The following is a 27,816-nucleotide window of genomic DNA, read 5'->3' as shown; positions in this document are numbered from 1 at the left end:
ACAAATTTATAGGTACCGAAAATGGGAAACACTTGCAAAGCTACGGAATATTTGATTCTGTTTGTGCAGTTTGTGTAGGTTCTATATGTGTATGTGTTATCGGAATTTTAATTCGTTAAACTTGTCGAAGTTGGTGTTCATCTGCCGGAATCAAGGTCTTGATCATTGGTTCTGAAGAAAACATCAGGTGAGCTTATTTTTCGCATCTTTTTCTCCTAGCGTAGAAAATTTTTGAAGAGTCGTTTTGTTTTTATGCATGAAATATATTTTTTTTTGTCTTGAAAAATTTTATTTCAAATTGTTTTGAGTAGTATAGTAATTATTAATTAGATTTTGAAATGTCTGACCATTCGGACTGCGATTCCGTAGTGGAAGAAGGCGCGTTAGAAATCGCTTTGTCGTGTCCTAACACGATATTTTGAGAGAGGAGAACGCAAGTTTAAAAGCGAGGGTGAATGAGCTAGATAGATGCGTATCTAGCTTGGTGGCTGAGATTAAAAATCTCAGGGAGAGGCTCGAGTTGCAGGAAAGAAATAAGGAAAGTCCTTACTCCAAAGCACTCAAACATGACGTGTCCAGAAATGTCCGGGAAGAGACCTTATTGGTTCAAAAGCAGAAGATGGAGGTGGTCAAAACTCCTCAAAACAAAATTTTTCCCCACCCGCCAAAAGAGTGAGGAAACACAGCACTTCGTCAAATGAAGAGCTCGAAAAGAAGAGGGTCATGACAATCCCAGCCTCACAGAGGCTGTGTAGTATGTATCAGTATAAACAACCTGTATATTTTCATACGTCAGACGGCAAGGCCTGTAAAACCTTACATCATTATTAGAAACGTGCCTCAGATAGATAGAACTGATCTTGAGATAACCCGTAATCTGTATCTGTATGTTTGTAACCATTGTCATTCATGTATTATAAACACAACACGTAAACAATGTATAAATAATATATAGCATTTGGCTAAGAGATTCCATACAGTGTGTGTATTCATTCATTATTGAATTACATCATACAATTGTCGATTCGATCTGAATTTGAGTTATCCTTTCAACATGTCTCAAGAAATAAACACCCTTTGATGAGTCTGCCGAATATTATTCGTCATCCCTCCACTGCATATACGATTGGCCGAACCTACCCTAGCGGGGTACATCAAATGGCGATTCTGCCAGTCCTATGCAGTTAGAGGTCCATATGGTTTTGACTGAGTGTTCATAGTTCTACCGCCAAGCCAAGATGAGATCGGGACAATCCAAACAAGAAGAGGTAATCATTGCCCAAACTGGAAATAGTGCAGTCACTTCATCAATTGAGGCCAAGACCCTTTCAACACCATAAATCCGAGGGATAGTCGCTTTCATTCTAGTATGTATTGGAGCCATCCTATATTTGTATTGGAAAGTCAAGAAAGCTATTGAAAAGAAGGTACAACTCGAGGTCAGGAGAAGCCACTAAGATTTAGTGTAAAGGAAAAATAAACCGTGAAAATTTTTTTTCTTGTTATGTCTAATTGTCCATGGAATTTTATGAACTATTGTCCGAGTTAAGTGGGGTGTCCCAAAAATTCCTCGAAAATATCAGAAAGGAGCCGCGAGAACGTAGGGAACGGGCCGATAGAGTCGATAAATTTCTCAATGGACTAGTCCAGTTAGAAAATAAATTCAACAAGTTGAATGAAACTGTCAAGTCGGAACCAAATTTTCTCAAAGCACTGAGTCCTCACCAAGCAATCATAGAAAAGTCACTATCAGAATCTAAAAAATTGCTTCAAGAAAGAGCTAAGTTAATTGAAGACAAACATCATTCAGAAAAATCAACAATGACGGAAAAATCTGATTTGAGGACAGCATCCTCTTTATTGCCAGCTATGACTAATGTAGAAGAGTTCGTATTGCAATTAATTGATGCCACAGAGTTATTTAACGATATGCTCGATGATCAAGGTTAAGAGTCTCTGATCAATTATGTTCTAAAAATCAAATTGAGAGCAAATGCTAAATTAAGGTTACGAAAAGAGTATCAGAAAGTTGAAGATTTGGTGCTAGATATGCTCATAACTAAAAAGTCACCAACAGCTTTATCAACTCATTTCCACAATCTGAAACAAGAGAATAAGACAATAGAAGATTTTTCTAAAGAAGTTGGACAATTGTCTCTCGAATTAACGATCGCTCAAGCAGATAATGCACCAGAAGCATTAACTGTTTTAGCCAAGGTGAATGAAAAGATTGCGAAAAGGCATTTCAAACATTAAGACAAGTCCTTCGGACAGCACCTATTCTTCAATATCCAGCTTTTTCAGAGAATAACGAATTCATTCTAAGAACGGATGGTAGTGGATTTGCATTAGGTTCAGTTTAATGAAATTCTAATGACCATCCAATAGCTTTTGCTTCACGAAGTTTGAATCCAGCAGAAAAGAACTATTGTTCAATTGAAAAAGAGCTCTTAGCTATAGTTTGGTCGGTCAAACATTTCAGACCTTATTTGTATGGACGGAAATTTAAAATCTTAACAGATCACCGACCACTGATTTATTTGTTCAATATGACCAATCCATCTAGTCGATTAACCAAATTCCGTTTGATTTAAAGGTGCATTTATACCAAACGAGCATTGTTTTCGAACGTTTCAAAACGTTTTGAAATAATTTCAAACGTTCGAAAACTCAGAATGGGAGGTGTTCACACATCCCGCGCCTGTCTGAAAGAGCGGTTGTTCTTGATAATTCAACGAAATCTCTCTAAAATGCACCGACATGGCGCCCTCATTATCTAAAATTGCAATTTCTACCGAATCTATAGTAATCAGAGTCTCTGATAGTAATACTCTCAAATAAAAGAACTAGGCAAAGGAGGAGACGAACAACCTGGGTGAATTCTTTTCTGAAAGGAAGAAATTATACCCAGCTGCTAGATGACTTGAGAGCGGACGAAACTGAACTTTTTAGAAATTTCTGCCGCATGTCATTATCGGACTTCTAGATATTACTCGCCAAAATTGGGGAAAAAGTGTCAAGAAAGACACCAATTATCGAGAGAGCATTCCAGCGTCGGTTAGATTGGACTATCTTCGATTTTTGGCTACAGGAGGATCATATGGAAGTGTCATCGTGTACCTTTACCCTATTTCAAAACCATCAATATCGAAAATTAATACCGTCTGTCTGTGAAGCCATCGTAAATGGACTCCATTTCAAATGGATTGATTAATTATGAAATCACGATTCAAGAGATCTCACCAAAATTCAAAATAAATTAAATACCAAGACCCAATAACTTATCACGGTCCACCGGTGATTTCGATGATATGACGCCAGATGTGCAAGGAAATCCTAATCCCGACATGAGACGGAACGGGATCGAGCTTTTCAAAACGTTTTGAAACAGGCTTCATCAACTTTATTCGGCGTCGATGAGTGTTTACACCGCCTGTGCATATCGCGTGCATTGTTCGCAAACAGTGGCTTATAATGAAACGTTACTTTACCGGCATCAAAGATTATAGAGAAGGAAGATGGGAAACGAAGCGACTACACTTGCGTGAGCGCCGCCTGGTGGTTCCGTTGTGTATTAAAATACTAAGACTGGTTAAAATATTTATTCAAGGGCCATTTGGAATGTCATGGAGATATTTCAACATGGCCGTTTTGTTTACGTTTTGATTCTCGTACGCTCGTTCAACTCGCTCGTTCTAGTCACCTTATTTCAATGTTATTTGTGTATATAAACTTCAAAATCAAAGATTTTGCTCAAAATGTCGTATGGAAAATATTGTATGGTGAAGAACTGTTGAAACTGCCGTTTGGGATTCTCCGAATATAAGTTTTTTGAATTTACCAAAGAAAATGGAATCGTAAGTATTGAAACTGGTACCATGTGACTCGGATGTTGATTGATTTTTATTTTCAGTGTTCTGAAATGGATAGAATTTTCCGGGCTTCAAGACATTGACTTGAGTAAAAGCTACACTATGTGCAGTGAACATTCTACCAAAGATTATAGAGTTAGGTTCTATAATCTATAATCTTTGCATTTTACTTAATGTCAATAATTTGAATCTTTTCATCCACGCAAGTTGCTGTATGCAGGAAGCATCCCATGCACGAAAGGGTCACCAAAGGAACCACATGCGATGGAGGTCGAGCAGTTTGAAACTGATTCATCGAATACTGATGGTAAGTCTTTCTAGATATCTGCAATGCATAACTGAATTCATTACTCATTTATCATATATTGAATGCATATCTTTTTTATATGCAGGAAGCATTCCGTTCATGGAGGGGTCACATTAAATGGAAAGCAAGCAGATTGAAAGTGTTACAACAAATACTGATGGTAAGTCATCCTAGATATCTGTGACAAAAATAATTGAACGAATTATCATCTTATATATGAGAAAATTTATGCAATATATTGAATTAATTGTTTTATTATGAAAGTAGATTACAAGAACTTCCCCTTTTTCAGATATTCTTTCGAGTGTACCTGAAAGAAGTTCCCACACTCTGTAGAGTACTTCCAAGTCTTTCCCCAGAAGTGATAGAAAGATCCGAAAACTGAAATTAACAATCAACTCCTTGGAATGCAAAATATATGGTACCTATATCGATTATTTGTTCATTTAGATTTCTGATAAAGATTGTACAAATTCAACACATTCTATTGCCTCAAAAAAATTTATTGCATAGAAATAAGAACTTTGATATATAATATTCAATATGTACTTTTGTATCCTTTATTCAAAGCTGTATTATTTGTATACAGGTGTTTTCAAAGGTGAGAATTTCGAAACAATTATCCTCACCAGTTGTACATGTCAAAAAAAACCTCACCTTTGAATATACCCTGTAAAATCTTCAATTCTGTCATATTTTTTTATAAATTTCGAATAAAAATATAGCAAATCTAACAGAGTATTTCATTATTATTAATTGATTCAAAACAATGTTTACATAAAAAAAACATCCTGATCACGAAACAAAGCCCTGGTACTGTTTTGTCGCTCAGGATGTTTTTTTCTGGTCTCGACTAAGTCGATATTCGAATCCAATACAAGGAATGAAATTCGAATTTCGCGCCCTTAAATTACAAAGCAGACAACTGTAATTTTACTGTTTGACATTACGATTTCAGCGCCATCTAATTTCTCAGTATGTGAAACACAGGCCCAAAGTGTAGTCGGTTTTTAGTACTAGATTAGTAGGGTCGTTTCCCATCTTCCTACTCTATAATCTTTGACCGGCATGTGGCGAAATGAGCTCGAGCTCTCTGAAACGTTCGAAAACAGGGTTTGCGAACTCTGTTCGGTGCCGATGACTGTTTACACCGCCCGAACTACTGTTAGCAAACAGTGTTCGCGAATAATACTCGTTTGGTATAAATGCGCCTTTAAGGTGCATTTACACCAAACGAGCATTATTTTCGAACGTTTCAAAACGTTTTGAAACGTTTTGAAATATTTTTAAACGTTCGATAACTCAGAATGGGAGGTGTTCACACAGCCCGCGCCTGTCCGAACGAGCAAATGTTCTTGATAATTCAACGAGGTCTCTCTAAAGTGCACCGACATGGAGCCCTCATTATCTAAAATTACAATTTCTACTGTATCTATAGTAATCAGAATCTCTGATAGTAATAATCTCTCAATTGAAAGAACTACGCCAAAAGAGGAGACGAACAACCTGGGTGAATTCTTTTCTGAAAGGAAGAAATTATACCCAGCTGCTAGATGACTTGAAAGCGGACGAAACTGAACTTTTTAGAATTTTCTGCCGCATGTCATTATCGGACAAAATTGAGGAAAAAGTGTCAAGAAAGACACCAATTATTATCGAGAGAGCATTCCAGCGTCGGTTAGACTGGCACTAACGATTTTTGGTTACGGTAAATTTTTATGGAAGTGTCATGTACCTTTACCGAATTTCAAAACTATCAATATCGAAAATTATTACCGTCTGTCTATGAATTCACATTCACATTCAAATGAATTGATTAATTATGAAATCACGATTCGAGATATCTCACCAAAATTCAAAATGAATTAAATACCAAGATCCAATACCTTATCACGGTCCACAGGTGTTTTCGATGATATGACGTCAGATGTGCAAGGAAATCCAAATCCCTTTGATGATTCGTCGGTTTACCGACATGAGACGGAACGGGATCGAGATTTTAAAACGTTTTGAAACAGGCTTCGTAAACTTTATGTAAGGTTATTGAGCAACACATTATTTATGAAAATGTATGTTTGGTTGCGGTTGCTCAGTGGCGTGAATCCCCACTCCCATATTGGGGGTATGAGACCGGCCGTTGGTCAGTCGATGGACAGCGTAACTAGCGTAACGAAGGTATTCTAATAAAACCGAAATAAAGAGTTCGCAAGTAAGCGTGGCCTTTTAAAATACTGGCTTCATAACACCCTAATAAAGAGACAGGAACGTTACATGGTGTCAGGTTATCAAGAACCCCAATAATAAGATGGATGGATTAAGATTACCTCCCGTCATGGACTTCTCCGGCAACATGGCGAGAAATTGGTCCCTTTGGAAACAAAAATTCCAGATGTACATGCTGGCTGCCGATAAAGATGAAGCAAGTGAGCAAGTTAAGGTTGCTATACTTCTAAATTTGATAGGTGATGAAGGTGTGGAAATATACAACACTTTCAAGCTACAAATTGAAAAGACCACGTTGAAAGGCGTGATGGACAACTTTGAAAAGCATTGTCAGCCGAAGAAGAACGTGGTGTATGAACGCTACAAATTTTTAAGCTGCAACCAGAAGGAAGGTCAATCAATGGGTAGTTTCATTACGGAACTGAAGACAATGGTGAAGAATTGCGAGTACGAATCTGAAGAGGAAATGGTACGTGACAAGATAGTTATGGGCATCCGAGATAATGGTGTTCGAGAACGCCTTCTGCAAACTGAGGTCTTGTCCTTGAGGAAAGCAATTGATGTATGCCAAATAGCTGAAGTTAGCAGACATCAAACAGATGAGATGGCAACGAAGATGGACGGCACGAGCATCAGGGTGGATAATATCAACTCGTCCAAATCTAAGATAAGTACTTCAAACATTGTAAAAAGAAAAATGAAAAATGGAAATTCTGTTAATAATCCTTATAACTGTGAAAAGTGTAATACAAAGCATAATGCAGGACAATGTCCAGCGTTTGGAAAAGAATGTTTTTACTGTCATAAGTTAAATCATTTTGAAACAGGTTGCCTGGTAAAAAAATCAGGTAAACAATTAGATAGAAGTAAAAGAAACAATTTCAAAAAGAAAGTGCACTCTGTTGAAACCGAAAACGTAGAAATAATTAATGATGACATAAATGATCTGTTTATTGATAGTTTAAAGTTAACAAAAGTCAATTATAACAAGTCAATTAACAATGATAAGATTTTAACTGAAATTGTGAATATTAATGGTTATAACATTTCCTTCAAATTAGATACGGGAGCTGATTGTAATATACTGCCATCGAGAATATATCTACAAATTATGCCTTCCAGAAGTGTCCAAAAGTCAAAGGTCAACCTCATTGCTTTTGGTGGTAATAGGATTCCGGTTGAGGGCTCAGTGAGGGTGAGTTGCCTGGTAAGAGGTCAGGAACACTACATAACTTTTCATATTGTTGACACAGCTGACAAGCCTATATTGGGTCTAGAAAGTTGCTTAGAATGTGAATTAATTAATAAGATTGACTTGGTAGAAAAAAATGTCTCAAATTTTCAATTTATGTCTAAAGATACTATTATAAAAAATTATACAGACGTATTTGAAAATTTAGGTCAATTTCCAGGACAGCCATGTAAATTATTTTTAAAAGATGGTGCTGAACCTGTACTTCATGCTGCTCGTAGGATTCCTAAAAATTTAACATCTAAATTTAAGTCAACACTAGAGTCACTAGAGAAGGCAAATGTTATTTGTAAAGAGACCAATCCAACTGATTGGGTTAATAATGTGGTAATCACAGAAAAAAAAGACGGAAAATTACGCGTTTGCTTAGATCCGAGAGATTTAAATAAGAATTTAAAGCGAGAGCATTTTCAAATTCCTTCGCCGGATGAAATATTAACAGACCTGAGTGGTAAAAAATATTTTTCCATATTAGACTTAAAAGATTCTTTCTATCAGATACGTTTAGACGAAAATTCGTCAAAATTATGTACTTTTGCAACCCCATTTGGCAGATACCGGTTTCAACGACTTCCCTTTGGCATCAATACTGCGGCCGAAATATGTCAGAGAAAAAATACTGAAATATTTGGTAATATTTTGAATAACGGAATTTACATAGATGATCTAATAATTGCAACAGAAACTGAAAGAGAACACGACCTAAAATTAGTGCAAGTTTTAGAAGCTGCTAGGCATAACGGCGTAACATTTAACATTAATAAATTCCAATTTAAAAAATCTGAGGTTAAACTGCTAGGTTTCATTGTTTCTAGTAAAGGGATTGAAATTGACCCTGAGAGAACAGAAGCAATTACTAATATGGAAATCCCGAAGAATAAAAAAGAACTACTCAGATTCTTAGGCTTAGTTAAATACCTAGGAAAATTCTTACCGAATTTGTCATCGTTAACGGCACCCTTAAGACAACTAACTCATAAGAATATATTATTCCAGTGGGAGCAAATTCATACTGACACAGTCATCAAAATTAAAAGACTTCTCGTAAAAGCACCCATTCTAGTTCACTTTAATCCAAATAAACCTTTAGTAATTCAATGTGACGCAAGTTTAGACGGTTTTGGTGCGTGTTTGCTACAAGAGGGTAAGCCAATCGCGTATGCCTCTCGAACGTTAATTGATGCTGAAAAAAGATACGCCAATATAGAACGTGAGCTTTGCTCTATTGTGTATGCCGTGGAAAAATTTAATTATTTAGTGTATGGAAGAGAAGTAATTGTAAATACTGATCATAAGCCATTGGTTAATATTTTTAAAAAAGACATCAATAAGATTTCAACAAGATTACAAAGATTATTGTATAGGTTATTAAAATATAATTTAAAGATAGTTTACTTACCGGGAAAGGATATGCACATAGCTGATGCGTTATCAAGAGCAAGTATCGATGATAAGTACGCCACTGAATTTGAGGATATTAGGGTTCACAGTATAGCTAAATTGCTACCAATATCGGAAGAAAGACTTAACGAGTTTATTGTAGCTACTGAAAATGATGAAATGCTAAAGCAATTGAAAATTTATCTTAGAAATGGTTGGAAAAAATATAAAACATTACCTCACGATCTTAAAATTTACTATAACATAAGAAATGAAATATCAGATTCTGACGGTTTATTATTTTACGGTGATAGATTGATTGTACCTGAATCAAAACGTAACATTATTTTACTAAAAATACATGAAGGGCATCTAGGAATAAATAAATGTCGAGCAAGAGCCAATGAGTGCCTTTATTGGCCGAATATGTCCAAAGACATCTATGACTTAATAATTAATTGTGAAATTTGCAATAGATTCAGCCAAAACAATGCCAAATTACCGATGTTGAGTCATGAGATACCTGATAGACCGTGGAGTAAAGTAGGAACTGACATTTTTGATTTCGGCGGTAGCTCTTATATTGCAATCATGGATTACTACTCTAAGTGGATCGAATTCAAAGTTCTAAGAAATAAATCTATTGGAGAGGTAACTAAGAAACTAATGGAAATTTTTGCTTCATTTGGGTTCCCTGATAAAATCGTATGTGATAATGTACCTTTTAATTCATATTTGTTTAAAGATTTCACTAGTAGGTACGACATAAAAATCATTCATTCTAGTCCAAATTATCCGAGAAGTAATGGATTGGCTGAAAAATCAGTCAATATCTGTAAAGGAATTTTGAAAAAGTGTGCTTATGAAAACGGCAATTTACAAATATATTTATTGAAATATAGAAATAGTCCAATACCGGATATAGGTTTGTCACCTGCTCAGTTATTTCTTGGTAGGCGTCTGAAAGATAATATACCTTCACTGAGTACTCTTCTGAAACCGAATTTAGTGAATAATAGAAAATTGATGAATAATTTCAATAAAAGGCAGAAAAAACAAAAATATTTTTATGATAAAAATACAAAAAATCTAAGGGAAGGAAAAGAAAATGACATAGTTAATTATAGATTAAATAATGTATGGAAAAAAGGTAGAATTTTGAAAAAATGTGAAGAGCCTCGTTCTTATTTAATACAAGATGGTAATAAAGTACGTCGTAGGACTAGGGAACATATAATTTTAGATAATCATAGAAATAGTTTTAATGAAAATTCAGGGAATAAAAACGGCAATACTGATGATCTTGATGTTGACCGATATCATTTGAGAGATAGAACATTGATTAAGAAGCCAAGTAGGTTAGGAATTGTATCATAGTTTAGCGAATCTATTTTGTTCTCAGTATGACTCATGGTATTATAATGTTTTATAAATTTGTATTTATATTGTTGATATAATGGCATTTTAGTGAAGTGATGAAGAGTGTAAACCAACTTGGGAGAGAGGATGTAAGGTTATTGAGCAACACATTATTTATGAAAATGTATGTTTGGTTGCGGTTGCTCAGTGGCGTGAATCCCCACTCCCATATTGGGGGTATGAGACCGGCCGTTGGTCAGTCGATGGACAGCGTAACTAGCGTAACGAAGGTATTCTAATAAAACCGAAATAAAGAGTTCGCAAGTAAGCGTGGCCTTTTAAAATACTGGCTTCATAACACCCTAATAAAGAGACAGGAACGTTACATTTATTCGGCGTCGATGAGTGTTTACACCGCCTGTGCATATTGCGTGCATTGTTCGCAAACAGTGCCTTATAATGAAATATTACTTTACCGGCATGTGGCGAAATGAACTCGAGCTCTCTGAAACGTTCGAAAACAGGGTTTGCGAATTCTGTTCGGCGCCGATGACTGTCTTCACCGCCCGAACTACTGTTTGCAAACAGTGTTCGCGAATAATGCTCGTTTGGTATAAATGCGCCTTATGACACGTCCATAAGAATATCCCGTAGCCAAAAATCGTTAGTGCTGGAAAGCTCTCTCGATAATTGGTGTCTTTCTTCACACTTTTTCCTCAATTTTGGCGAGTAATATATTAGTCCGATAATGACATGCGGCAGAAATTTCTAAAAAGTTAAGTTTCGTCTGCTCTCAAGTCATCTAGCAGCTGGGTATAATTTCTTCCTTTCAGAAAAGAATTCACCCAGGTTGTTCGTCCCCCCCTTTGGCGTAGTTCTTTCATTTGAGAGATTATTACTATCAGAGACTCTGATTACTATAGATTCAGTAGAAATTGCAATTTTAGATAATGAGGGCTCCATGTCGGTGAATTTTAGAGAGACCTCGTTGAATTATCAAGAACAACTGCTCGTTCGGGCAGGCGCGGTCCATGTGAACACCTCCCATTCTGAGTTTTCGAACGTTTGAAAACATTTCAAAACGTTTTGAAACGTTCGAAAACAATGCTCGTTTGGTGTAAATGCACCTTCAAATGAAACGTTACTTTACCGGCATGTGGCGAAATGAGCTCGAGCTCTCTGAAACGTTCGAAAACAGAGTTTGCGAACTCTGTTCGGCGCCGATGCCGTGTTTACACGTCCCGTACTACTGTTTGCAAACAGTGTTCGCGAATAATGCCTCTTGGTATAAATGCGCCTTAGTGTAAACAGTCATCGGCGCAGAACAGAATTCGCAAACCCTGTTTTCGAACGTTTCAAAGAGCTCGAGCTCATTTCGCCACATGTCGGTAAAGTAACGTTTCATTATAAAGCACTGTTTGCGACCAATGCACGCAATATGCACAGGCGGTTTAAACACTCATCGACGCCGAATAATGTTTATGAAGCCTGTTTCAAAACGTTTTAAAATGCTCGATCCCGTTCCGTCTCGTGTCGGTAAACCGACGAATCATCAAAGGGATTCGGATTTCCTTGCACATCTGGCGTCACATCATCGAAATCACCGGTGGACCGTGATGAGTTATTGGATCTTGGTATTTAATTTATTTTGAATTTTGGTGAGATCTCTTGAATCGTGATTTCATAATTAATCAATCCATTTGAAATGGAGTCCATTTACGATGGCTTCACAGACAGACGGTAATAATTTTCGATATTGATGGTTTTGAAATAGGGTAAAGGTACACGATGACACTTCCATATGATCATCCTGTAGCCAAAAATCGAAGATAGTCCAGTCTAACCGACGCTGGAATGCTCTCTCGATAATTGGTATCTATATTGACACTTTTTCCCCAATTTTGGCGAGTAATATCCTAATGTCCGATAATGACATGCGGCAGAAATTTCTAAAAAGTTCAGTTTCGTCCGCACTCAAGTCATCTAGCAGCTGGGTATAATTTCTTCCTTTCAGAAAAGAATTCACCCAGGTTGTTCGTCTCCCCCTTTGCGTAGTTCTTTTATTTGAGAGTATTAATATCAGAGACTCTGATTACTATAGATTCAGTAGAAATTGCAATTTTAGATAATGGGGGCGCCATGTCGGTGCACTTTAGAGAGATCTCGTGGAATTATCAAGAACAACCACTCGTTCGGACAGGCGCGGGCTGTGTGAACACCTCCCATTCTGAGTTTTCGAACTTTGAAAACATTCCACCTCTAGAAGAATATGACTTCACGGTTCATTATGTAAAGGGGTCTAAAAATGTAACAGCAGATACCTTATCGCGTATTAAAATATATTCAGCAGAACTCAAAGAAATGACGAACGGTATAGTTGGAAACATATGCGTCATGACGAGATCTCGAACTAAAAATGAAGTAGGTTCTAAACAACATGAGACGAATGCCTCCGATTGCCATCCAAGAAGAAAACTAATTCAAACAAGAGAATACACCGATTGGACTAAAAATAGCCATCTGATACAATCGGAGGTAACAGAAATACTAAAAATCAACACATCGGAAGACCTGAAAGTGCAGTTGATAAACTAGAAAAGAATATACCAGATGCCTACAAAAAGAGCACAAAGAAAATAACGAGACCAGCACCGATACATCCACACGGTGATACACCCAGAGAAATCAAAGATCTCATCAGGGAAAATCGGAGAATAAGAAATATACTGGCTCAACAAAACAGATATAAATAAGAGAAATCTGAACCGACACAGCCTAGTTCTAAAAAATGTCCTGAAGGATATGAGAACAAATAGATGGAACAAAAGAGTTCAAAAACTAAATACTATCGATCATTCTGCATGGAAAATGTAAAAATGTCTGAGAAGTGAAAAGACTAAAATACCACCTTTCCATGGAGAAAGAGGGATGGCGTATACGAATCTCGATAAAGCAGAAGCACTGGCGGACTCGATCGAAAGGGAATCGAGAAATAAATTACAGACCTGATGACGATAATGATGATCTGGAAGAACTAGTTGAGTACAACGAGGAAGAAATGGATGGACCACCAGTAGACGACAAAATAGAAAAACCAACCTCTCCATTTGAAATAAAGGAGATAATAAGAAGCTAGAAAAATAGAAGAACTCCCGGAAGTGATAAAATAACGAATGATATGTTGAAGAAATTACCTAGAAAAGGTATAGCTGCTCTCACAAATATTGCGAACGGTATAATGAGGACTGAACACTATCCGAAAAAGTGGAAAACTGCAGAAGTTCTAGTGTTCAACAAACCAGGCAAAGATAAAAAATTCCCCCAAAACTACAGGCCGATAAGTTTGTTGTCCACCCTAGAAAAAGTAGTAGAAAGAGTAATCGCCAGGAGACTTACAGAAGAAACTGAAAACCTGAATCTCATTCCAGCAGAGCCATTCGGATTCAGAAGAGGTCACTCAACAGAACAGCAATAACTGAGACTCACAGAATACGTAACAGAAGGATTCCAAAATAAACAAGCAACAGGTCTTGTACTCCTAGATGTCGCCAGAGCATTCGACATAGTATGGCATGAAGGATTGATTTACAAAATGAGATATGCTGGATATTTAATCAAACTGTGCAAGCTGATTAGAAATTATTTGAGGAACAGAAGATTCTACGTGAAAGTGGAAGGAGACAACTCCACAACCAGATATATGGAAGCAGGGGTGCCTCAAGGGTCAGTACTTGGGCCGTTACTGTATAACATATATATTCACGATATAACAAAATCTACAAGGACTATGCTGACACTTTATGCCGACGACACCGGAATCGCAATGCGACATCGCAAGCCAGAAATCATAGAAAGAAAATTACAAGAAGCTATAGATGAAATAAATAACTGGTGTATTAAATGGAAAATAAAGCTCAACGGACAAAAGAGCCAAGCGATATTACTGCATAAAAGGAAACTGAGAACTGCAACAAATCTAGAGGTAGATGGAGAAGAAACCGAGTGGAAAAACGGAGCGAAATATCTAGGTATCACCCTAGACAAAGGTCTAACTTGAAGAAGCCATATCGAATAAGACGTTGACAAAACCAAGGCAGCGATAAATATGCTATACCCGCTGATAGGTAGAAAGAGCCACATGTCAACTGAGATAAAATCGAAAATAATCAAAGCCGTTGCTAGACCGCAACTTACTTATGGATCAGGTGCTTGGAGATTCGCGGCAAAGAGCCATATACAAAGAATTCAGACAACAGAAAACAAGCTACTTCGATGTGTCATAGATGCGCCTTGGTTTGTCAGGAACAAACAGATATATCGAGATTTGAAGTGGGAAACCATCACCGAATTCATGAAGAGTTATTCGAAACAGCGAAGGAACATCCAAACGAAGAACTCAGGAGACTAGTGGACTACGATCCGCAGGAAGACAGAGGAAGAATGAGAATTTACAAAAGGAGACCGCGAGATCAATTGAAGAGATATTAAAATGAGTACGGAAACTTATTAAAACTATACTAAGAAGAGATATCCGAAATGGACAAACATGAAAACCCTAGCACGACAATGTGCAAGAAGAAATTAACCGATCAAAGGATAAATGGTTCGTAGGCAAATGCCCGGAACCAATGAAAAGAAGGTCCTAACCTGCTTTTCTATTCTAAACCTATTTAGTGAGTCGCGAACTCAGGAGAGTGAGTAACCCCACAGTGTTCCCTAGAAATGGGTTCCTCTGGGCGAGAGATAGAGCCCCGTGTTTTCACGGTCGCAGATTCCCCCTGCTATAAAAAAAACTCTTAGTTGAAGAACAGCACACTTTTCAGGGTTTAAGGGAATGAGCCAATCAGCACACCACTCCTCAATCCTCTTCAGGTCTTGACGTAGCGTCCCGTAGAACAACAGGGGATTAGCATAAATTTTAGTGTCGTCTGCGAACATAGAAACAACCGATCTTAAAAGTCCAGGTAAATCCGACACGTATGAACGAAATAATAATGGACCTAAGACCGAACCTTGCGGGACTCCACTGGTGGAACAACGCGAACTAGAGTATCTGCTACCGACCCTTACTGAGAATCGACGTTCGGTGACAAAGGATCGAATCCACTCCAGAATATGCCCCCTGACGCCAAGATGCTCCAATTTTGCCTACGGACCTTATGGGACCTTATCAAATGCACGAGCAAAATCCAGGTAAATGATGTCTACTGGAGCCCTGGAATCTAGAGCAGCCGTCCAATCATCCAGGCAAAGCAGAAGGTTTTTGATAACTGATCTACCAGGAACGAAACCGTGCTGGTTAGGTGGGATAATAGAATTGGTTAGAGCAAACTTCATTAGTTCATCCACAACAATTCTTTTACATATTTTGGCGACAGTAACCGTGATTGGGCGTTAATTATTGGCGTTGGTTGTATCTCCCTTTTTGAAGATGGGAGTTACAGAATCCTTCAACCAGGCAGTAGGATGTCGGTGAACAGCAAAAGACCTAGAATAAAGCATGGACAAAGGTTGAGCCAAAGCAGTGGCACAGTTCTTCAAGATAACGGATGAAATACCATCAGGACCAGGTGATGAGGTAACTTTCAGATTCTTAAGATGTCGGTCTACCAGTTCAGAGTTGAAAGAAATATTGGTGATCTCAGTCATCGATCTTTTTCCCGGCAATTCGGGAAGAGGACCCTGGGTTTAATCAGAAAAAACTTCAGCAAAAATCTCAGCTGACTGTGAGTTCTCACTGCACAGCCGATACGATGAATCACGGATAATGGGTACGGATATTTTGGTGCTGAGTGATTGACGGACGTATCTATAGAATTTCTTATGATTACCAGATCTAACCAGATTATTTTCAAAGTTTCTTCTAGCTGTCAATAAATTCTTCTTCAATTCATCCGAGTATATTCTGTGATAGTGATAATCACGATGAGACCTGCTTCGCATATACCGTTGCCATATAGCTTTCTTGTGGCGTATTTGACGTTGCATTTCATGAGTTATCCAGGGCTCTGAAGGAAACACAGAAAATATCCTCTTGGAGGTACTTCTTTCAATCCCATCCCTTAACACATCCGAAAAAATTTCCCACGCTTCATCAATTCCCTCCGAGGAAGCGAGTATCGACCAGTTTGATGCTAGCAGGATTTCAGGAAGTATTCCACCACATCTCTAGTTTTAATTTACCTTTTTACTGAGGGCGAAAAGGAAAATTGCATTAGAGACTTGAGGACTAGATGGTCAGATCGGCCAAAGGGGGGGAGGATACTCAATATCTGATGTGAGATTCTCGTCATTAACCAGAATAAAATCGAGCAGTGACTGATTCTGTCCCTGACGGAAGCGTGTAGGTGAATTGATCAACTGACTGAAATCCGAACCAACCAAAAAATCGACGAGAACTTGTGATGGAGAATTCGGCCCAGGAAGGTTGGACATCGATAACGGCCACCTCATGTCTGGAAAGTTTAAATCTCCAGCAATTAACGTCGGCACCCCATTGGAATACAGTTCTCCAAGATGTTCAAAGAGGACACCATCATAAGGTGAGGCACGAGGTCTATAAATAAAACAAATATTTAGGGCAAAATAACAATTGGAAATGTGGATAAATATGTTGTCAATGCCAGGGGTATGCAACCTATCAACAGAAATAGAGAAATTGTCACTTATGACGGAATGTACATAAATGCAGACCCCACCATATCCAATAGTTGTAGTACTGTCACTTCTATGGATGGTGTAATTAGGAATATCATAAAGAGAATCCGGAACATCAGGTCTTAACCAAGTCTCCGCCAAAAGTATAAACATAGGGTTGTTGACACTTACAAAGGCAATGATCTCATTATACTTAGAATGAAGTGATTGCACATTGAAATATGACCATTCCCTTAGCGACGACTCGAGCAGAGATGAATTCAGTTTTTTGAGTTGGGGGGAGCACGAACAATTGATGGCTCTCCTTTCACGTATCTTATGGTGATGTCTTTCTCTACGGCTTCAGTTCTTCTCTTCAGCTCTAAACGCAACAGCCTCAAGGCGTCTAATTTTGCAGGAGTCTTGTTATCAGATATCCCCACCTCCCTGAACTCTCGAACATTCCGCAGCAATCCCTTGTAACGTAAAAGACGAGATACCATATGGGAACTAGAGAAAGAGACTGTCCATAAGGTGTTGGCGGAACCGAGAGAAACGACATCAATAATGCTCTCATGGGCGCGATCATTCATGATAGCCAAGCATCTGTGCAAGAAATCATGATCCAACGTAGCGTCAGCTTTTGTTTTGAGACCAGAGATAAATAACTGTGGGATCGTTTCACCCTGTCCAAAATTTCTGCAGATGATAAGGCAGGAGTACCATTTTTCAATTCACCAATATCCTCTGACATCCTTTCCAAAATTTTACCGATAGTAACCTGCGTGAGATGAAGGTCATCCAGCTTTACTTGAATAGATTGTATCAATGCTTCATGCTGAGCCAAGGTACCACCGTGTTACTGTACCGTATCGAGAGATGATCTGAACTCAGCCTCCAAGTTTTTTTGGGATAGTCTGATCTTATTCACATCCTCCTGCAGAGCATTCAAGTTTGATTGCAAACCTGAAAACGACAACTTCATTGCTGAGACATCGGCCGCTATACTAGTATCTGTTCGCATTAACTTTTCGAAGTGCTCCATCGTAATCTGCTGGTCAGAAGGAGCTCCCTCTTCAGAGGTGGAGTTAGTTGAGTAGCTTCGGAGTTTAGTTTTCTGCTGACAAGATGCGCATCTCCATGACTTCCCACTCCCTTTGATGTATTCAAGTTCCACAGTTCCTAAATTTGAACAATTTTTGAGGAACGACTTACGGCATGATGCACACTGCAGAACATGTATGTCACCAGACGTAGTGACTGCGGTGCAAACAGGGCTATGAGAAGGCATTCTTCTCAAAATTAATGAGTTGAGAAATTAATCAAAAGAAAAAGAAACCTGCGAGGTGGTAAATTATAAGGATGGATGTACAGGGATACACGCTTCACTCTTATGGGCCGATATAAGAGACTTAATAATACAAAGACAAGTAGGCCGCGAAAAAAAAAAACAGAACGTTGAACAAACGAAATTCCTTTCACTCAAATAAACAAATGAAATCACTGGTGGATTCCACGATAAACCAAATGATTAATACAATAGAAAAACACGTATGTCACCAGCACACATGGGCTTCCACCGGCGAAATGAAATAAAATTATATAAATTCACAATCAGGCAACTGAATATCGAGAAAAAAATAATAATCCTCAAACTTTATTTATAGCTCACATGAATCCTGACCACCCGATACACCACTTGTGCTTTCCTCAGCAAATAAAATTCCAATGAACAATACATAGAAATCAATGAGAATTCAACACAGCAGTCGTACTACCACTCGGTCTCTTTAGATTATGATTCCTTCCATTGATTCCTTCATATTTCTGTTCAAACGTTGAAGCAATACCTTTATTCATATGAAAATCTTTTGATACACAATGGGCTAACGCATATTTCTTAGGGGATTTAATTAAATTATCTTCTTTTTCTTGAATATTAAAATTTTCTTCAATTTCTTTTTTATCGTTATGTTTCAAAAATTCTTCGTAATTCGAATGATCGGTTGAGTTTAAAACAATTCTACTAAGGGCATCGGCATTATTATTTGAACCTATTCTTCTAATTTAATACGCCATCTCATTAAGCGTGAATTTGGTTCCTTTAAAGATAATAACCATGTCAAAGGTTTATGATCCGTGTATATCGTAAATTTTCTTCCGTATAGATAGGGTCTAAAATGACTACATGACCAAACTATTGCGAAGAGTTCTTTTTTGATTGTACTTTATATCGTTTTTGCAGGGTTCAATGTTCTACGTGCATAAGCTCTTGGTAGGTCATTCGAAGGATTACCTTGAGATAAAATACTTCCAATTGCGATTTCCGATGCGTCGGTACTAAGCACAAAGGGCTCATTGAAATTCGGATATCGCAATATAGGGTGATTCAATAAATTTCTTTTACATGTTTCAAAGGCTTCAATATATTTCGGATCTTTAACATTAATTTTTGCGTCTTTCTTCAAAAATGCTGTTAATGGTTTTGCAATTTTCGCGAAATTAGGAATGAATTTTCTACGATAACAAACTAATCCAAGAAATGACTTTATTTCTTTTTGTGTTCTAGGAATAGGGAAATGCTTAACCGTTTTTAATTTATTTGGATTGGGTTTAATTCCTTCATGGGTAATAATATGTCTCAAGAATTCAATTTCATTTTTGAAAAAGTGACATTTGTCCAACTGTATTTTCAAATTATCTTTCTTCAAAGCATCAAGAATAGTATGAATGTCAGCTAAGTGTTGTTCGGGGGTATCAGAGAATATAATAACATCATCCATGTAATTATAGCAAATTTTTTCAATATATTTTTTTAAAACGTCATTCATTAATCTTTGAAAAGATTCTGGGGAATTTTTTAAACCGAAAGGCATTCTTAGAAATTCATAATGACCATCTTCAACAGTGAAAGCTGTTTTCTCAATTGAATCTTCATCAACTTCTATTTGATGGAATCCGGACGCTAAATCAAGCACAGAAAAATATTTTTTATTTCCTAATTTGTCCAATTTACTTTCAATTTGAGGTAGAGGATATTTATCGTCAATTGTTTTATCGTTTGAATTTCTATAATCAATTTTGTTTTACCTGATAAATATTGTTTCTTTGGAACAATAACAACTGGAAAAGACCATGGGGAAATACTCGGTCGAATAATAATAATAATAAATTTATTGATCCTTTAAGACATAACATAGCATGTATAGGATAAGTCAAAGAAAAGCTATACAATATTCAATGTTTGAACAAATATGTGATTGACAAACTTATAATTCAAATATTCATTAACAGAGTAGAAGAATTCTTTCAATAAAAGAAATTTGATTACTTTCTTAAATCTGCACAATTGAAGACATTGTATATGTTGAGGGAGATGGTTGAACAACTTAATACATTGGTATAGCGGAGACATTTCAAATCATGCAGTCCTATGTAGAGGAATGAACAATTTTCCTTTACTCCTTGTTTCGTGGGAATGGAAACTAGAAAGTTCGATGACATCATTCTCATTCTCTTTGATGTACACTAGGCATTTTAATATAAATATAGATGCAACAGTGAGTATACCATGTTCCGTAAAAAGAGGTCGGCAGGGAGAACGATGACTTTGATCAAAAATCATTCGAAGAATTCTCTTCTGAATGATGAAAACTCTTTGAACGTCTGAAGCATTAACCCAAAGTAAGATATTGTAGGACAAATGACTGTACACCAGAGAATAATAGACATCGATGACAGAACTCAGAGGAAGTATACCCTTTATTCTGTACAGAGCGTAGTAGGAGTTGTTGAGCTTTTTGCAAACATCATTAATATGTACATCCCATCTTAAGTATCTATCGATATAGACCCCAAGGAACTTGGTAGAGCTTCTGGGTGGAATAATGGTATCCAAGTAACGGGGAATGAATGTGACTTCTCGATCTACAGACAGAGTGAAGATGACACATTCTGTTTTTTTAACATTCATTATAATTCGGTTCATCTGACGCCACTCAGCAAAGCTTTTTATAATTTGTTCGCATAGTATCTGCAATCCATCTAAAGTTCGAGCAGAAATCGCTATGGTGGTGTCGTCGGCAAGCAGAACCATTCGAATTAACTGGATCAGTGTGTCCTCACTATATGCTAGAGTAATTAATAATTTCATCAAGTTTTGTGGCAGATCATTGATGAAGAGTAGGAATAAAAGTGGCCCAAGTACAGAGCCTTGGGGAACTCCCGAGTTCATGTTATGTTCACTTGAGAGAGAATCGTCAATTTTAACAGATGCGACCCTAGTCATAAGATAGCTCTGAAGCTAATTCAGAAAGACACCCCTGAATCCCAAATTATACAACTTACTGCGTATGAACTGATGAGCGAGAGTATCAAAAGCTCTTGACAAGTCGAAAAATAGAGCAGCAACATAAGAGCCATTGTCCAAACATTTATACACAAATTCAGTAAGGCGCAATGCGCCGGTTTGAGTAGAACGTCCTGACCTGAAGCCATGCTGGGAATCATCTACTATTTGAAATTTATCAAGGAACTTCATAATTCAACTAAGAGTTTGTACGAAACGTACAATGAATATCCAAAATTAGATATATCAAAAATTCATAAACTCAATTCAACGAAATATTTCCATTCGAAATTATTTAGATCATCCGCTCTTTCATAATTGTTATTTCCTGTGTAAGTAGGCCAGGTGAGACAAAGGATTGCAATAGTTTGTTTTAATATCTAACATTCCTTAATCCAACTGCAGCAATTTCGCAAGTAAAGAAAAATGTACTGAATATGTAAAATGTAAGTCGATTTCGATTATGTGGTCTTGACGTCATTGCACAATTTTACTATATATTGTAACGGTTTTATTTCCGTATTTAAATATATCTTTTAAATAACGAGACTGCTGGATGTATTAATTTAATTTATTATGGAACACAACTGGGTATCTTTATTACAGGCAGGTTCAACGATGATTGAACGTTGACTTCGATACAGAACAATCACATACATACAACATGTGTATAACAAGAAGTTTTATACTATAATCAAATGGCCTCAGCCTTAACAATATCCTTACATCCCCCCTTTTCAGTTCAAAAATATTAAATTCCTAAAATTAACAACACAAATTAATATCAACTACTAACAATTGAAAAAATTAACCAAAATTTTACAAATCAAATATCTAAACCTAATTTGGAAATCTATCTGGTTTTCTCAACAAATCTCTATCCCTCAAAAAATAAGGTGAAACTTTATTACAATCAGTATTTGCATAATTATTACAGTCACTATTGTTTTCATCAGAGTCAGAATCACTTGAAATATTTCGATATATAAAGTGTTCCCTATTCCTTCTGAATAATCTATTATTTTCATCTGAAACTAAGAAAGACCTAGGTTCATTACACTTAGAGACAATTCTACCTTTATTCCATGAATTATTTTTTCTAAAAAAGATATTTTTATTCTTCTTTTCCTTCAAAGGTCGACTGTTACGATCATAATAAAATTTTTGTTTAGTTTGACGGTTAATGATATTTTGTCGAAAGTTTCTAGAATTAATCAATTTTGGTTTAAGTAAGGAATCTTTTGTTGGAATTGTATCCTTGAGACGTCTACTTAAAAACAACTGTGCAGGCGACAAACCAAGATCAACCATTATCAATACTTGATTTATTTAAAATACCTTTACAAATATTTACAGCTTTCTCAGCCATTCCGTTGCTTCTGGGGTAATGTGGACTAGCAAAAATTAGTCTGACATTATAGTCTTCAGCAAACTTTTTAAAAATGAACGAATTAAAGGGATTATTATCAGACATTATTTTGTTTGGAAATCCAAAAATAGCAAACACTTCCATAAGGCAGTTTATTACGTCTCTAATATTTTTCGATTTTATAAATTTAAAGTCAATCCATTTGGAATAGTAATCGATAATCGCAAGGTAAGATTTATTTTTGAAATCGAAAATATCAATGCCTATTTTATCCCAAGGCCTATTTGGTAACTCATGGGGTAACAATGGCTGTTTTGCATTTTTATTTTGGAAATATTTACAAGTTTCACATTTAAGAATATATTCTTGAATTTCTTTTGACATACTTGGCCAAAATAAGCATTCACGAGCTCTAGCTCTACATTTATTAATACCAAGATGACCCTCATGTAGTTTCCTCAACATTTCAGTTCTCATGCATTTAGGTATAATTAATCTATCTCCATAAAATAACAAATCCTCACACTCAGAAATTTGATCTCTAATGCTTTGATAAATTCTCAATTCATCAGGTAATTTTCTATAATTCTTCCATCCATTCCTAAGACATTGCTTTAATTTAACAAGAGTTTCATCATTATTAGTCGATAACGTTAGTTCAGATAATTTTTTATCAGATATAGGCAATAACTCTTTCAAACTGTGAACATGAATTTCTTCATGATCTCTAAATGTAGGATCTACCAAACTAGCACGAGATAGAGCATCAGCAATGAACATCTGTTTTCCTGGTAAATATTCTACTTTTAAATCATATTTCATTAATCTATATAATAATCTCTGTAACCGAGAAGATACTTTATTAATATCTTTTCTGAAAATATTGACTAGCGGTTTCTGATCAGTATGAATTCTTACTTGCCGACCATATACAAAATAGTTGAACTTTTCAACAGCAAAGACAATAGAACTCAACTCCCGTTCAATATTTGCATATCTCTTTTCTGTATCAGACAAAGTTCTAGAGGCAAATGCCACTGGCTTTCCATCTTGCATAAGGCAAGCACCGAAACCATCCATAGACGCATCACACTGTATGATAACCTCTTTATTGACATCAAAATGTGCCAGAGTTGGAGCTTGTATAATCAAATTTTTAATTTTATTTACTGTTTCCGTGTGTGTTGGTTCCCATTGAAATAAGACATTCTCACATGTAAGCTGTCTCAAGGGCGCTGATACCGCTGATAAATTTGGACAAAACTTTCCTAAATATTTTATAATACCTAAAAATCTGAGCAATTCTTTCTTATTAGTGGGAATTTTCATTTTTTCTATAGCCTCGGTTCGCTGTGGGTCTACCTTAATGCCTTTCTCCGATATGATAAAGCCTAAAATTTTTAACTCTAACTTTTTATACTGAAATTTATCTTTATTGAAAGTTATACCATATTTTTTTGCAATCTCTAAAACTTTATGTAATTTTTCATCATGCTCCTCTTCTGTCGAACCTGAGATAATTAAATCATCTATATATATACCATCATCCAAAACATTACCGAATATTTCAACATTCTTGCGTTGGAAAATTTCCGCGGAAGTATTTATTCCGAAGGGCAAACGAAGAAACCTATATCTACCATATGGAGTAGCAAACGTACACAATTTTGACGATTCTTCATCTAACGGTATTTGGTAAAAAGAATCTCTTAAATCTAATACCGAAAAATATTTCTTATTATTCAAACTAGCCAATATTTGATAGGGAGATGGAATTTGATAATGCTCGCGTTTCAAACATTTATTCAAATCGGATGGATCAAGGCAAATACTTAAATTTTTGTCTTTTTTTTCTGTGATAACTATATTGTTAACCCAATCAGTTGGCTCGATTTGCCGACATATAACACCGTTTTGTTCTAAATTATCCAATGACTCTTTTAATTTGGGCATTAGTTTTTGTGGAATTCTCCGAGAACTGTGTATAACAGGAATTGCTTTATCATCCAGAATTAATTTGCAAGGTTTTCCAGGAAAACGTCCTGAATTATTAAAAACTCCATTATATTCCAATACTATATCATTTTTTGATTTTAATTTAGTCTTTGTTAATGAACTTATATGCTTAATCAAGTTAAAATCTAAGCAAGCCTTCAAACCCAATATTGGTTTATCTGCACCATCAACAATATAAAAAGATAAATCTGATTTTCTGTCTCTAATGATACAACTCAACCTTACCAATCCTCTTACTTGCACCATTTTTCTTCCAAATGCCATCAAGTTAACGTTAGCAGGGGCAATTCCATCCAGTGAGCCAATTTTTGTACAGTAGACCTTCGTGGGAAGTACATTACACTCTGCTCCAGTATCCAACTTAAAACATACAATTGCATTATTAATCATTATATTTTCAGCTAACATTTCTTCATTAGAACAATCGCTTAATTTGGATTTCAACTGATTAATATGTATTGTATCAATAAACAAATTGTCAACCTCTTCACATAATGAAATAGTTTCCACTGGAGATGTTTCTGGTTTCTTTTTCTTTTTATTTTTATCATTTGAATTTTTTAATAAGCAACATGCAGAAAAATGATTGTGTTTTTTACAATATGAGCAAGTTTTACCAAAAGCAGGACATTTACGATTGTCATGTTTATATCCACATCTTTGACATTTTATGAATGATTTATTGTAACTATTTCTATTACTTAACTTATTTAATCTCTTCTGAGTAACAGCATCAACGGCATAATCCGGCTTTGGCTGATTACCAGTGATCACACTTGCTTGCTGCCGGCTAATCTCCATGATGTTGCAAATTTCCTCAGTTTTCTTCAGTGACAAGCTCTCATTCTGCAGCAGCTTCTCTCGCAGGTTATCGTCCTTCATTCCCATTATGATCTTGTCCCTGACCATCTCATCTTCATTGGTGTACTCGCAGTTTTTCACCAGAGTTTTTATTTCCGTAATGAAACTCGTTATTGACTGGCCATCCTTCTGAGTGCAGCTCAAAAATTTAAAACGGTCGAACACCACATTCTTCTTTGGTTCGCAATACTTCTTGAATGCCGCCTTTACATCCTCCAGTTTTGCAGAAGAAATTTTTAACTTCAAGGTATTAAAAATTTCCAAACCTGCATCTCCGATTAAATTCAGGAATATTGCCACCTTTTTTTCTTCAGAAGCATTCGTATCCACGGCAGCTAACATATATAATTCGAATTTTTGAATCCATGTGGCCCAATTTTGTCCCATGTTTCCCGAAAATTCCATAGCAGGTGGGATTCTGAATCCTTCCATATTTTTATAATCCTTGAATAATTATCGGAAAAATCACAACACCTGACACCATGTAACGGTTTTATTTCCGTATTTAAATATATCTTTTAAATAACGAGACTGCTGGATGTATTAATTTAATTTATTATGGAACACAACTGGGTATCTTTATTACAGGCAGGTTCAACGATGATTGAACGTTGACTTCGATACAGAACAATCACATACATACAACATGTGTATAACAAGAAGTTTTATACTATAATCAAATGGCCTCAGCCTTAACAATATCCTTACAGTTTGTTAGATTAGGAAATAAACGTTCATTATCAAGTGATCCGCATTATCAATCTCAATTCTCGAGTCCCTTAGTTTTCACCAACCCAGAACTCTTAGAACTTGAGGTACAATTGAGATACCACCCCAACATTGGTCCTTCGAGCCTACAATCAACCACCAGGGACTTTGGAATACATACATCCACTGAACCCACATAAAGAAGCAGTCAACAATCAACCACAAGGAACTTTGGAATACATCCACTGGATCCACATCAAGAAGCAGTCATCGGACTTACAACCCTTTGACTCAACCAACAGGGAAATACATCCACTGGGCACACATCAAGAAGCAGTCATCGGACTCACAACCCTTTGACTCAACCACCAGGAAAATACATCCACTGAGCACACAACAAGAAGCAGTCATCGAACTTACAACCCTTTGACTCAACAACCAGGGACTTTGGAATACATCCACTGAACCCACATCAAAAAACAGTCAACGGACTCAACCACCAGGGACTTTGGAATACATCCACTGAACCCACATCAAGAAGCAGTCAACGGACTCAACCACCAGGGACTTCTCAATTTCACCAATCTGAATTCTGAATCAGCAGGAGCCATGAAGAAATTACACGACACCATTAGGGAAAGCACAGAAGCCCTCAGAAACATGAATATAAACAAATGGGAAGACATAATTGCATATATTATATCATACTAAGAAAACTGGATTCAACTACAGCAAATCTCTACGAGCAAAGTGTAAACAAGCCACGAGATATTCAGCACCTGGATGACCTCATCAGCTTCCTAGCTCAACGTTTCCAAACACTTGAAGTCGTCAGAACGAATACAGAAAAACCAGAAAGAAAGTACGATGAACACCAGAAAATAAACAGTCACCTCCAGCGAACAACAAAGTGCAGCATATGCAATAATCTCCACGAAATCTACAGATGTGAAAAATTCAAAAATCTTAGCTTAGCTGAAAGAGAAGCACACATCAATCAAAAACAACTATGCAGGAACTGCCTGAGTCACCACTTCAAACAAATCTGTCACTGTCGTTCCAGATGCAACGGTCGCCATCATACAATGCTCCATCGAGAAAAGCGAAATGATGATACAAAAAGGCCACATCCTTCCAACCCCACTCAAGAAAGGGTCAATTCACATCTGGGACACGCAAAGAACAACCTTCAAGAATCAAAGACCTCAGTGCTAGCAACCGCCCTCATCAGAGCCACCAACAAAAACGATGAAAAAATAACTCTAAGAGCCTTGATTGGCCCAGGATCACAAGCCTCTTTCATCACAACAGCCGCAGCTCAAGCATTGGGAAAACAAAAAATCAAACAAAACGCTGAAATAACCGGACTAGGAAATACCGCTACGGAATCCAGGTGGAAAATAAATACGAACATTACACCCAACTTCGACAGTGAATTTGCGATGGACGCTGAGCTCAATGTAATAGGCAAAGTAACAAATAATA

The 27,816-nt window shown here is 36.7% G+C and overlaps 2 protein-coding genes across 3 annotated transcripts in view; both read right to left on the bottom strand.

The window, feature by feature from the left end:
* The window catches only part of LOC123313577 (cAMP-specific 3',5'-cyclic phosphodiesterase, isoforms N/G-like), a 411,318-nt gene that overhangs the window by 106,074 nt on the left and 277,428 nt on the right, over window positions 1-27,816 (bottom strand). The gene's annotated exons all lie outside the window — the stretch shown is intronic.
* On the bottom strand, window positions 22,287-26,044 carry LOC123313575. 2 transcript variants are annotated; one of them, XM_044898519.1, is made up of 3 exons: window positions 25,469-26,044; window positions 24,988-25,122; window positions 22,287-22,405 (listed from the first exon to the last, which is right to left on the bottom strand). In XM_044898519.1, the coding sequence occupies exons 1-2, from the start codon at window positions 26,026-26,028 to the stop codon at window positions 25,026-25,028; spliced, it is 657 nt and encodes a 218-aa protein (XP_044754454.1). In that variant the 5' UTR covers window positions 26,029-26,044; the 3' UTR covers window positions 22,287-22,405; window positions 24,988-25,025. The 2 variants fall into 2 exon arrangements, with proteins under 2 accessions (XP_044754454.1, XP_044754452.1); XM_044898517.1 differs by lacking the exon at window positions 22,287-22,405 and having other exon boundaries at window positions 24,856-25,122.

The sequence above is a fragment of the Coccinella septempunctata genome, chromosome 5, assembly GCF_907165205.1.
Source record: "Coccinella septempunctata chromosome 5, icCocSept1.1, whole genome shotgun sequence".
Lineage (NCBI taxonomy): Eukaryota > Metazoa > Arthropoda > Insecta > Coleoptera > Coccinellidae > Coccinella > Coccinella septempunctata.
The sequence above is the reverse complement of the archived record's forward strand: the minus strand, read 5'-3'. Positions and strand labels throughout refer to the sequence as shown.

What these genes read in the sequence shown, in the direction of transcription:
- LOC123313575 (XM_044898519.1), bottom strand. Translation starts at nt 26,028, where the DNA reads ATGGAATTTTCGGGAAACATGGGACAAAATTGGGCCACATGGATTCAA. An exon ending in ACTCAGAAGAGATTAAATAA is followed by an intron (nt 25,123 to 25,468) that starts GTTAAGTAATAG and finishes GTATGTTTTAAG; the next exon opens with TTGGATACTGGAGCAGAGTG.